Here is a 12,072-nt window from a genome sequence, read left to right as displayed (position 1 = left end):
CTCCCAAATGAAATTATCTGTCTTCTTTAGGCAGGGGTTAAAATTACTAGCAGCTTTCTCCATCACCTGAAAAACCAAATTGCGATAGTTATCCATCTCTAGATGTGAAGACCTATAAAATACATTGATATATTTCTCACTTTGAGTCAAATTTCAACCCCTGCATGGGACAACTACAAAGTGAGACTGTCAGGTTTTTTATTTCCCTGTTGGTTTTGGTTTCTACTCTCCATGGCTTTTGAGAAGCTGGAAAAGTCTGTCTTTCTGACTCACATTGTCTTTTTTTCCATTTGGCAAATATTCATCTACCTTCAATCTGTATCTAGTGGAGGAAAAGCCAACATGGCTTTTCTTATGAACTTCCTTTGTTGTCAAAGGCATGTATAATGATTTCTACAGTTCTGGTTAGTTAACTTTAGCTCCCTCTGTGGCTGGATGACTGCTGCTTCCAACATCAGCATGATAAATAGGAGGCACAAATAAAAAGTAGCTTAAAAAAAGATTTGGTGACTTAAAAAAAAAAAAACAAAAAAAACAAACAATACCAAACACACACACTTATATGGGCATTTAAAATCTGGTGGCTGATCTCTGGATTAAATTACTTGACAATGTCTCTCATTTTAAAGAATGTAATGCATTTCAAGTGTTCTTTCATACTTAGGCAAATAGTATAGTTTAACCAAGCTCTTGGACCTTAATTGTAAGACAAAGCAGATCATTAAAAATAAGGCATACTTGTCATGAATTAAGTTTTGTTTACATGTTTTTGGCACATTTGATCATACTGTCTTCTATGAATAACACATATGGTCAAATATACCATTTCCTTTTTTGTTTCAGCACAAACAGGGTTTACCAACTAGTAAAATAAAAACAAGCAAAAACTCCAACATAAAACACTGAGTTATAGAACCTTGGTAAAGTACCGAGCACCTGGGGGCAAGGGTGGAAAAAGGATGAAACAGGAGAGGGGAAAAGGGAAGGTTTCGGGTACTTGGGGAGGTAAAGTGAGATGCAAAAAAAAGAGCATCTTTACAGTCATTAGTCTTTTCTATGATCACGTCTTAAGTCTTAAAAGATCTGAATGTGAATTTCTTTTAAAATCCACTGACCATAAATCAGACACTGGTTTCAAAATCTTAGTAAGATTGTGTTTAACTGTTATAGTGTAAAGATAATTGCACAATACATGTGCTTCTTGATCCGGTAGGATTCCAAGCAGAATCTGAAGTCTATAGTTATGAAAGGCTTCACTTTAGGTAACTCGGACCCTAAAGAAAACCTCATGAAAGAACTCGCATCTCAAAGAAAAGGACACTTTGCCTAAGTTTGCTGTGTTTTTGTTGACTTGCACTACTTATTGCTGGCTACTATGAAACACTGATCTAGGAGTACTCCAACAACCTGTAGTACAAGGCTTAACTTTAAGAAGCTATAGTAAACAAGAGACAAAATCAAAGCAATTCTCTTTCCTAACTAATAACAGCACAGAGAATGCAGTCTTTTCCATATCACAGTTAAAGTACAGTGAACAAAACAGCTCAACAAACCTTAAGACAAAAAAGTGCAGGTTATTAATGTTTACATGCAGTTGATAAGCATTCCAAATGTCACATTATGCACTGTAAAAGCTCAACTTTACTATGTGGAAATAAGAAAAATGCACCTTGGGGGAAGGGGAAAAGCAATTTAATCATTTCCAGTGATTTTGTAAGTAAAGAAACTCCTAACTATTGTACGGTCACCTCATATTAAACATTGTATGAATATTAAAAGCAAACAATTTAATGGGAAAATGCACAGTACAATGGAAATAGCTTGTTATTCAACACATACAGTAGATCTCAAAAACAAAGACAACACACTCAACCAGGGAGCTTAAAAATACCAAATCAAAACCCAAAGAACCAGCAGAAAAAAAACCCTTCAAAAAGACAACTGTTTCACCTTCCTAGGCCAATGCTTTACAATGTGAGAAGCACTGATACCTTCCAGCTCCTACAGGTGGTGTCTTCTACATACAGCAGTTAGATCTATATGGCTGGATTTGCCAAGATAACAATTCCATCCCCAGAACACTCTATGTCAGACAAGACCCCTTTTTGTTTTAAAAACCAAAATACTTTCTACAGAATTCCAAACCAAAATGTACTGTTTAAGGCATCTTTTTTTTTTATAACATTTTCTCTTCACTCAAAGATGATAGTCATGCAGCAGTTTAATGATAAAAATATATTAATATTTTACTATACAGCAGCAAGAAGTTAGTTGTCAATTAAAAGCACACAAACATCTTTAAATGAAAACCTGTAAAAGACTATCGTTACAAACAATTTCAGTTTGGAGGACACCAGCTTGGTAAAGTGCTCTCCTAAGCTTTGCATTTTCATACCCTACACCTTGAATATATGAGTTATAGAACATACTTTTGATAGAAGGCTTGTACACTTGGGGAACACAAATACACTTAGCATATAATGTAGCCAGTAATAACTAGCACCACAGCTACATGGAAATCCTTTACATACACCAACTTGGCTTTCACTTTTAAAATGAAGCTCAGAATCCATGGCTCAGTAGGATAACTATAATTGTGTTGCTCTGCTTGTTAACAGGTCTACATAAGTTAATAGCACTGGCAAAAATCAAAGGATAGCTTCAGACCTCTTACAAGTTTAGGAGACAGTGCTAGTGACCACAAATAGACTCACTACCTGATGTCCAAGTACAGGTTCACTGGAAATTGCTGCACGTTAGTTAAGTTTTTAAAATCTTTCTACACATAATAAAAAAAATATATTATGAACGATACAAGTACATCTCATATACACAATAATGACAAAATGCCTACTCAAAGCAAACAGATGCAGAAAAATATTATGGGAGATTTCCTTTTCTTTCTTTCTCTTTTTTCTTTTACTATTTGAATAACTTTGGTTCCAACCGTAAAAATCACAACTTAGCAAATTTCATTTAAATGCCTTTTTTAATAATTTCTTCATGTTCACAGAAGTTTCACTGACCATTTTATATGTTTAAGGTCCAGATGCAATGCATATTGTATAAAAGAGAGCACTTATTGTTTACCTTGCATGAATTAAACCTACGTACCTTTAACTCTACAAACTTCTGCATAACATTTAGACAAAGCTCAGACACACAGCATGCCTAGCCCTCATATATATACACATCTCTAATCACAGGTATATAGGGTGTCAAATATACTATAATAACCTCCATGTAAGGTTTGAAATTTGGTAACAAAATGAGAAAAACTAAAAATATTATTTTACGTGTTCTAAAATATCTCTTTTTTGTGCTAAAGTCAAATGTTAGCTCAACATGAAAAGGACTTTTATATAATTCAGCAATATTATAATCTTGACCATTTTGCAAACACTTTTAATAATAATAGCTTAAACGTGTACAAAAGTTCTTGGTTAATTAGGGAAATAAACACTCAGTTCTTTATATTTTTTAATCAAGTAGGAAACACAGTTCATATAATGTTATTACTTTTTGTATTTTTTTTTTTTTGTTTTTTGTTTTTAGCAGCTGCTTACTGTTTTATATGGTGGATAAAGTGGACAACATCCAGCGATGGGTGGCAAGTCAAGAAGAGAAACTGTCAGTTGGTGGAGGTTCTGTGGGTGGTGCTCCCTTGGAGTTAACAGGTTTTTTTTTTTTTTTTTTTAACTTTTTTAACTTTTTATTTTCTCTCTTTCTTTACAGTATAGTTTCTCTGTGTGGCTGTGTGTGTGTGTGTGTGTGTGTGTGCATGTATGTGTGGGTTTTTTCCATTCAGTTTGATCAATCTTCTTCCCCTTCTTCCTCACCCTGCAGAAGCAGGGTGGCAGCGGCTGTCTCCTCCTGCTGCTGCTGCTGCTGCTGATGAAGCTGCTCACAGGCAGCTCGCTTCTCCCTCTGCTTCTCTTGAATCTTCTTCATCTCCTCCGAGTACTTGCAGAAGGTGTGTCCAAACTTGGCCCACACCTTGTAGGGCACGGTGATGGAGTTGCGGTAGGTGGGCTTCACCTCGCTCACTCGCATAAACACGCCGTACTTGTTGGAGCCCACATCGAAGAAGAAGCGCTTGTTGTCCACAGTCAAGGAGGTGCCCTCGGGCAGCTCAGCCGGCTCCTCCTCCACTCCGTAGTCGTCGATGAGCTTGGCCAGAGCGTCGCGGAACTCGATGAGCCCCTGTGCGGGCAGTGCAATGGTCTGGCCCTGCGTGGAGCCCAGGCCGGGCCCCCGGTTGACCGTCTGGCGGATGCGCAGGAAGCGGCCGCGCTGGTTCTCCTTGAGATCCATGTAGTACTTGCGGTTCTCGCGCACCAGGAACTCGCTCTTGAGCGCCCGGCGCGGCTCGTCCTGCGCCTGGGCCAGGTCGGGCGGCTGGCTGGGGCCCAGCTGCGCGTAGTGCTCGATGAAGTCGCCCAGGTAGTCGCGGAACTCCACGGCCACTGACATGGAGAGAGTAAGGCGGCTCTTGTTGCCGCCCGCGCCCACCTCAGCAATCTTTAGAAAGCGGCCCTTGGCGTTCTGCTTCACGTCCAGGTAGAAGCGCTTATTCTGGATGTCCACCCGCTTGGAGGCCAGCTCCTGCGTCTCGTGCTGCAGCCCCCCCGGGGCCCCGCCGCCGCCGCCGCCGCCACTGCCGCCGCCGCCGCCCCCGCCGCCACCACCGCCCCCGCCGGAGCCCGAGCCTGGGTGCCCCAGGGAGCCGCCCGAGCCCAGCGCCGCACCACCCTGCTCGCTGCCGCTGTCTCGGTCCGCCATGATGCTGCGCTCCGCCGCCGCGCCGCCGCCGCCTGCCGCTCCGCCCGCCGCCGCCTCAGTCGCCTCAGCCGCCGCTGCTTTCCCTCCCCGGCTCCGCCTGCTGCCGCCGCAACCCCCACAGCCAGTCAGCCACTCTCGCGAGATCTGCGGGAGAGACGAGACAGACGAGACCCGGTAACAGGGCACTGACTCCCCAGTACAGTAGCAGGGCGCCCTACTGTACGCGCCCACCCGCCCGCCGGCACGTGACCCGTGCCCCCTCCCCGCTGCCAGTCCCCCATCCGCCCGCCCGCCAGGCGGCGCCCACCCACCGGCCCTCACCCTACACCCCTGGCTGGGGGGTGGGGGGGGATCAGGACGCGCCGCGTCGCAGCTGCTGCCGCCACGGCCGCCACCACTGTAGCTGTCGCTGTTGGCCAGACCCTGGGCAGCCTCGGCCCCGGGAGTTGGGGGACTAGGGGTAGGAAGGGGACTGCCATACTAAGCACAGGGAGCGGGCCTGAGCTCTGTTTTCCAGTGACCCCAAAGAGGATGTAGGAGGAGGGGCCTGCGTAGCGCAGTCGAACTGCTGCAGAGGGGACACCGAGTCACGGCAACCCCCTCTTCTGCGGGCCCCATCCAGACTCAGATCCAAACCCAGACAGGCCCACCCGTCGTTTGGCTGGACCGTCTCCTACCGCAGAGCCCTGGCCGCAGAGGCGGCCGAGGAAGAGGTGGTGCGGCTGTAACCCTTAGCTGCAGAAGGGGCTGCCAGGGATGAGGACGGGGCGCCGGCAGCAGTGGCACGGAGCAGCAGACACCTAGCCCGTCCCTCCCCTCGCTCCCGCCGCTCCCCCTCCCCGTGCACGACAGCGGCTCTGGCCTCAGATGATCCCGCTCCCCCCTCCCCCCAACCGCAGCCCCGCACAGTTGGGCGGGCGGGCGCACTCACCGGTAGGGGGGAGCCGAGCAGAGGACGGCAGCCGCACCAGGGCCGGGGTGCCCGCAGTGCCTTTTTCCGTTGGCTCTGCCCTTCTCCCCAACCAACAATCAAAAAGAAACCCCGCACTCACCCCCAAAACCTTCAAAGAGCCCCCTTTGGGACCAAGACTGCCCGCCTGCCTCCCCCTCCTCCTTCTGAGATTTGGGGAAGGGGGGCACCCAGTTCAGGGCTGAGCCCAGCCCGGGTTGCCGGCCAGCTCTGCGGATAAACCAGGCCCTGCTGAGCCTTCAGCCCCTAGCCCCACTCTTCCTCTCTGGAAGGACCCAGAATGAAGGAGAAAACCAAGCAGGCTTTAGGAAATTCACGAGCTAAAAATGTCAGGAATTTCCTGGGAAACGCAGTTCCTTACGGGATTCATTAACGCAGGTTCGCTCGCCCCTTTCACTCATCCTCCCAGAAACTCCTAAGTGTCAAGGAGATCCCCCATCTCTCAAAAAGTAAAACACTAAATGATCGCTGGTTTTTAGGAAGACAGGTTACTGACCATTACCAATGACAGCTAAACCAGTGACAGCAAAAAGGGGTCTTCTCTGGTCTCAGGAAGGGGCTCAGAAATAGATTTCTGTCTTTCTAGATCTGAAGCATAATCCAGGGCCTATTTTCCTTCTCCCAGATAGACAGCTAATGCTTATACTCCCTCACTGCAGTCTTCAGTCTTAGCAGCTGTGGGACAGCTAGGGCCTATCTCCAGGGCACCTCCTACCTGTGATCCTAGATGGCCCCATCACCTTCTTCAGGGGGCTTAGAGGATACAGACCCCACAGCCCTATTGCTGGTTTTCTTAAGCATGGATTGCTGCCTCCATCCTGAGAAGAGTACGACCATCTCATCTGTAGGCTCCATTCCCATTGAACATCCCCCAGCCCTGCCCCCAAAAGTAAGGAAACTTGCCTCCCTCACTCTTAACCCCCAAGACATCTGAGTACCTGGTTGCCCAAGCTTCCTGGAAACGAGAGGGGTAAAGAGGGGGCTAATGATAAAGATACCCAGACCAGCCCAGGGTATAAGTCTTGTCAACGCCTGAGACCTTAAAGCTCCCTGACACATCCCTTCATCTCCTGGGCAAACCTGCCTGCTAAGTATTCACAGCTTCCTTTTTCTCTTCCAAGGGCTCCATTCAACCCTGTAGTAGCTACTTCAGCTCTGGGCTGACGTTCACTACTTCCCGCTAAAAATGAAGAAATAGGGCAGAGCACTCTGACTTCCGAAAAAGAAAACTGGGATAGTCCTGTGAACCTGTCTCAGAACTACCCACCTGTCCAGTTGTCCCTGAAATGGCTCTCTGAATAGGAGGCCCACTGTGAGAGACGGAAATCACAGGTTTGGGGGCCCATAAAGAACTTCCCCCTAGTTTAGGGGCATCCTGTAGCACTGAGTAGTCCCCTTTCATTGCTGATTTTTCTGCGCTCCCGCCCCTGTCCCCAGGTCTGTCGGGAGGAGATATAGGAACAACTGGTGCACTGCCCACCACACAAAAATAACATGTGTGAAGAAGCGGCGGCTCCTCTAGGTTTGCATGGTAGCGATCAGGACCCTGGATAGACCCCGTCCCAAACAGGGTCGCGAAGGCAAGTCTCCGCACAGAGCTGGGCGGGGCATTACGCTCCCACCTGTAAGTTGAGACTACTACGACCAGGTTAAGACCGATCTAGAAGAGCCGCTATTCTTTCTCGTGATTTTACCTCGCACTGAACCGAGCACTTGTCCCCCTCTGGAGAGCTCAAAGCAGCAAAGACCAGTGGGGCTGTGAGGAGAGAGCATGCGGCTGCCAGTCCTTGTCACTCTTCCATACTAAAAAAATCGCTTCCCCCAGAACCAAAAAGTAAAGCTTGAAACTGCCCGCCTTCTTGAACCAATTCTGGAGTCTAAATTTCTTTCCCTGTCCCAAATGTTTATTTTATGTCCAGGGTTCTGAAGTGGTTTGAGTTTGGGAATGCCCTTATTTTCTGAAAAAATGATAGTCACCAGGAACTGATGTCTTAGTTTCCTAGCACAGAGGCAACTGATAAAGTTTTTAGACAAAACACAAGTTAAATATCATTTGCACCCATAAACTGGAATTTTAAGCTCAAATCAGCTAACATCTGAGACCTGGAACTCTCCACATAGATATGTATTTATTTCATGCCTTTTATTATATATGTATAAAATTTTGCCATTATATATTAGCTTCTTGCCTAGTTTATAAATGTATCTAAAAGCAACCAAGGTTAATAATGCCTTTCCCAAAATAATACAATGATAAATAGGATATTTAACACATTTTCACTACTTAAACAAGAGAGTTTATTTCAGGATAAGCCTGTGAGTGTGGACTTTTGGTCAGAAGGGGAAAGGTGGTGAAAGGCGGCTTTCCTTAGGCTATAGAATACAGTACCCTTAAAAGGTTGTCTGAGAGAAAAGTCTTAAAACAAAGAGGTTAGAACCTTAAATAGAATTTCAAAGTTAGATTTTCATACTATTTTCATACAGAAAATCCATGAGCAAACTTGTGGATTTAAAAACACATCTAGCCATTTGTTAATTACCAAGACAATATGCTAACTTGGTAAGTGAAAAGCCAATTCTAGTGTCTAGATGTTTGCATTGTTATTTTAAAACAAATAGTTGCAGAATTAAAATTATAGTTTCAATACAATGTAGGAAAGACACAGGGAAAACGAAATACATTAATATGCACAAAATATCTGTGTTAATGAAAAAACCATAAAAAATTCCCTTTCTCCTCAAAGTTTGCTTACATTTTTAAAACCTGATAAACATCTCTAGATTTAGTGTGCTCTCTTATTAACAATACACATACATTTTGAAGAGAATTGAGATTGCTTTATTTTTAATCCCTCTATTTCTACATCTTTAACAAATTCTTAACAACAAAAAATTGTTTGTTAGAGAAATAGATACTAGGCTGAACAAGAAGGAAAAAAAAAAAACACCCTCATTTTCCTCAGCCTGAACTACAGATGAGTCTGAAATAATCTAATTCGAAAAGTTAACACACATTTACAAAATAAACTTGGAGAGAGGGAATCTACCTCTGGATAATAAACTCTTTTGATTATGGAGTTTCCAACAGAAATAACACGCTCATTAATATTTCACAGAATCACAGATTTCCCAAATAAAAGAGAAGCAAAACCATTAGTACTTGTGTTTTCAAGTGCTGCTTAGGTTAAATGCCTATCTTAAACCAGACAACAATTATCTTCAATACCCAAATCATTAAAACTAACTGGAATGTTGTACAGCAACTGTTCAAAGTAGAGGAATTACCCATTTCTTCTCATGGCTAGCTATCGGGAAAATTAAGGGAAACTCTCAAGTAAATCTTAACATTTTAACAACAACGACTAATAGTATTTCAATGATCATTTTTAAAAAGTCTATCCCCTTTGTATAGCTTACTTAATCTTTAAAACTATGCCTCTCCAATGCTATTTCAATGTTTAGGGTTAAATATATGAACTAAACATTTAAAATCTGAAGAGAACAATCCATGTGACAGAATCCTCACGTTTCACAAAATGTTATTTTAAGCATTTGCAGAAGAATTAAATAAATGTAGCACACAGTCTAAATTCGATAAAAGATTCAGAGAACCCGACATTTTATATACCCAAAAGATCCAAACAGAACCGATGCAAATGTCAATAACTCTCTTTCGTCTGATTCTTAAATGATTTTACTAGTACCCAAAGGAATGAAATCAGCAACTCTTTCCACACTCTAGTCAACACTCCAATTTTCAAAGCCGCAATTCGAAAACGTCAGTTTGGGCGGGGAGCAGTGAGGGTCTTGAAGTAATCAAAAAATTCCTTTTCCTCCTCTGACAGTCTACCAAAAGATGTCAAACCAAATTCAGCCTGTTATAAAGCACTGGGGCTTCCCTTCCAAGGACACGGGACTCAAGCACAGACACCACTGCAAAAACCTGTCCCCAAACGCCTGGTCCGACCGAAACGTAAGGGGCCCAGGCAAGAACGAAATTAGAAGCCTCAAGAGGGTCCCGCAGAGACAACGGAAATTAAAGTAGCATTTATTCAAGGGTAGACAGCAACGAACCAACGTTCTCCCAGCCGGACTCTTGGCCTTTCTCTATCCGAATTCAGGCTCAAGGCAGATAGATTTGTGGGGGTCCCTTCCCCACTGACATCTCAGCCGCTGCCGGGGCCTACCGTCGCTCAAAGGGAAGACCCTCCAACTTCACATCCGTCCCCTTTTGCTCTCGGACAAAAGGCAGAGGAGACTATGGAGCTGACCTAGCTCTGTGGGGCAGCAAAAATGCCTTGTCCGGGCCACCCATCCCTGGGCCTGGCTTCATCTGCGCTGTCAGCACCAATGTATTCTTCTTTATTTTTGCAACGCATACTGGGCGGGTGTATGCATTGCGGGGGTGGGGTGGGGATTGAACAGAGAAAGGAGGGGTTGGTAGTGGAGCCTAGAACCCTCCTTCCTCTCCCCTCCAGCCAGGGGTGCTGTGCAGGGAGTGTCGGCCAGGTCTGGCGCACTGTCCCAGGCCCCAGGCTAAGGTGGCCAAGGGAAATGAGGCTTAGGGATTTCTGAGCAAACGGCACCACTGGTGGTCTCCAGCGCCAGCGGAGGTAGGATTGTTTTCTTTTCTTTTTTTTAAAGGGGCGTGTGACTTTCTTTTTTTGGAGGTGGGAGGGAGTTCGTTCGTTCGTGCACTCCGGAGGAAGGGGGGGCGCTTTGCTGCACTGCCAGGGTCCCCGGAGGGAGGGTGAGGGGATGTCTACAACGGTACAGTAATTATTCCTGGGGTATAAGAGGGCAATCAGAGGGAACAAGGTGGGCGGCACCTCAAACTGTGGCAGTGGCAGCAGAGAAGGTCGCGAGGGGCTTACCCGGGCGGGCGGGCGCTGTCCTGCCGCAGGTGAGGGAGGGCGCGGGCTGGAGGGAGGGAGGGCGCGCGCGAGGCGGGCGCTAGGCAGGCGCGAGGAAAGGGGGAGGGGAGGAGGCGCGCGCGCGCACACCTGTCCTGGACAGCGGCGCGAGCCGAGCTGCGCCTCACTCGGGCTCTGCCGGCTGAGGAGGGAGAAGGGCGGGCTGGCAGGCGGGGGCGGGACGCCGAGGGGAGGAGGAGGAGGCGGCTCGGATGGCTGGCTCGGCTCTCGCTCGTTCTCCCTCCCGCTGGCAAGTCCGGCTCACACCCTGCCTCTCCCGCTCACTCACAGCCCCCTTGACTCTCCCTCCTCCTCCTCCTTCCCCTGCGGGATCCGCTCGCTGCCGCCGCCGCCGCCGCCGCAGACGGCAAGTCGTGGCAGCCAGACGTCGGCGCGTAACCCGGCGCTCTGTGCGTGACTCCGGGCGACGTCAGCGCGCGCTCCCCGCTACCCACCATCTCCCCCCCCACCCTCCTCCCGTGGCTCGCGCCCTCCGCCCTCGCGTCCCTCCGTTTCAGTTGCCGCGGCGGCGGCCGCCGAGCGCGTTCCCTCCGCCCTCCATCTCGCGCGTGCGCGCGCCCTCCCAGCCGTTGGCGCGTCAACAGCCCACGGCCCAGGCCTTAAGGCGCGTCTGAGGAGGGGGCTCCCTGCGGCCTTTTTGCCCGCCCTTCCTCCAACCACCGCCTGTAGCGCCCCCGGGAGGACTTCTCGGTTGTTGGGCTCTGAGGGCGGAAGCCAGGCTCAGGCGGGGACGGAACCCTGTAGAGCCTGCGTCAGCTCCAACTTAGGGCCCTCAGCGTCGTAGTCAGTGTCGCTACCACCCTGTCACCCGCCCCCCCCCCCCCCAACTCTCCACTGTTCCGCTTGCATCTCTTAGGAGGCGACAGGCCTTTCATCTCCCGGGAGGGTCTCACCTTGGCCTTCAGACGCCAGCCGAGAGGGGCTGGAAGGGCAGGATTAGCATAAAGAAGAAAGGGGCTAGACCAGGTTTAGGCTCTAGCCCCAGGAATCCTTGACAGGAAGCGTGGGGTTGCTGCCCAGCCTCCCACGCAGTGTAGGTGAAACTGGGCCCTTTTGAGGGACTGTGACTAAGGACAAAACCCTGATAAATAATATTTATGCGTCCTTGGGCCGAGAGGGAGAGAGTAAAACAGATGAGTTAATTTTCATAAATTGCTACGCTAGGGCTAAATGCAAAACTACAAAATGTCCTTCTAAAAGTTTTATTGAAATCTTACCAGGTTTGACAAGACTTTTGGTACAAGTTAACTTTTTCCTTCACTTTGTATGCTGTTACATCTCATTCTTGCAACACTGCGTACACAGAAGACGGATCTATTGAAAATGATTGGCTGCAAAAGAAGCAGAAAACAGCCTTAGATCTTTATTATTTAAATAGCTCTATGA

General features: G+C 47.4%; 1 protein-coding gene and 1 long non-coding RNA gene across 4 annotated transcripts in view; one reads left to right on the top strand and one right to left on the bottom strand.

Moving 5' to 3' along the window:
• Positions 1-2,271: 2,271 nt before the first annotated feature.
• On the bottom strand, positions 2,272-11,072 carry PURA (purine rich element binding protein A). Of its 3 annotated transcripts, none has more exons than XM_055555363.1 (2): positions 10,627-11,072; positions 2,272-4,926 (listed from the first exon to the last, which is right to left on the bottom strand). In XM_055555363.1, the coding sequence occupies exon 2, from the start codon at positions 4,780-4,782 to the stop codon at positions 3,814-3,816; it is 969 nt and encodes a 322-aa protein (XP_055411338.1). In that variant the 5' UTR covers positions 4,783-4,926; positions 10,627-11,072; the 3' UTR covers positions 2,272-3,813. The 3 variants fall into 3 exon arrangements, with proteins under 3 accessions (XP_055411338.1, XP_055411343.1, XP_055411342.1); XM_055555368.1 differs by having other exon boundaries at positions 10,756-11,072; XM_055555367.1 differs by lacking the exon at positions 10,627-11,072 and adding an exon at positions 5,460-5,612.
• Positions 10,269-12,072, top strand: part of LOC129633421 (uncharacterized) — a 28,508-nt gene continuing 26,704 nt past the window's right edge. Inside the window, exon 1 of the long non-coding RNA XR_008705053.1 lies at positions 10,269-10,365. This is a non-coding gene — a long non-coding RNA (uncharacterized LOC129633421). The remainder of the gene's footprint in view (positions 10,366-12,072) is intronic.

This window comes from Bubalus kerabau, chromosome 1, assembly GCF_029407905.1.
Source record: "Bubalus kerabau isolate K-KA32 ecotype Philippines breed swamp buffalo chromosome 1, PCC_UOA_SB_1v2, whole genome shotgun sequence".
Classification (NCBI taxonomy): Eukaryota; Metazoa; Chordata; class Mammalia; order Artiodactyla; family Bovidae; genus Bubalus; species Bubalus kerabau.
Note: the sequence above shows the minus strand (reverse complement) of the source record. Positions and strands in the feature narration are given on the sequence as shown.

Bases quoted from the DNA above. Each gene is read 5' to 3' on its own strand.
- PURA (XM_055555363.1), bottom strand. From the start codon at position 4,782: ATGGCGGACCGAGACAGCGGCAGCGAGCAGGGTGGTGCGGCGCTGGGC.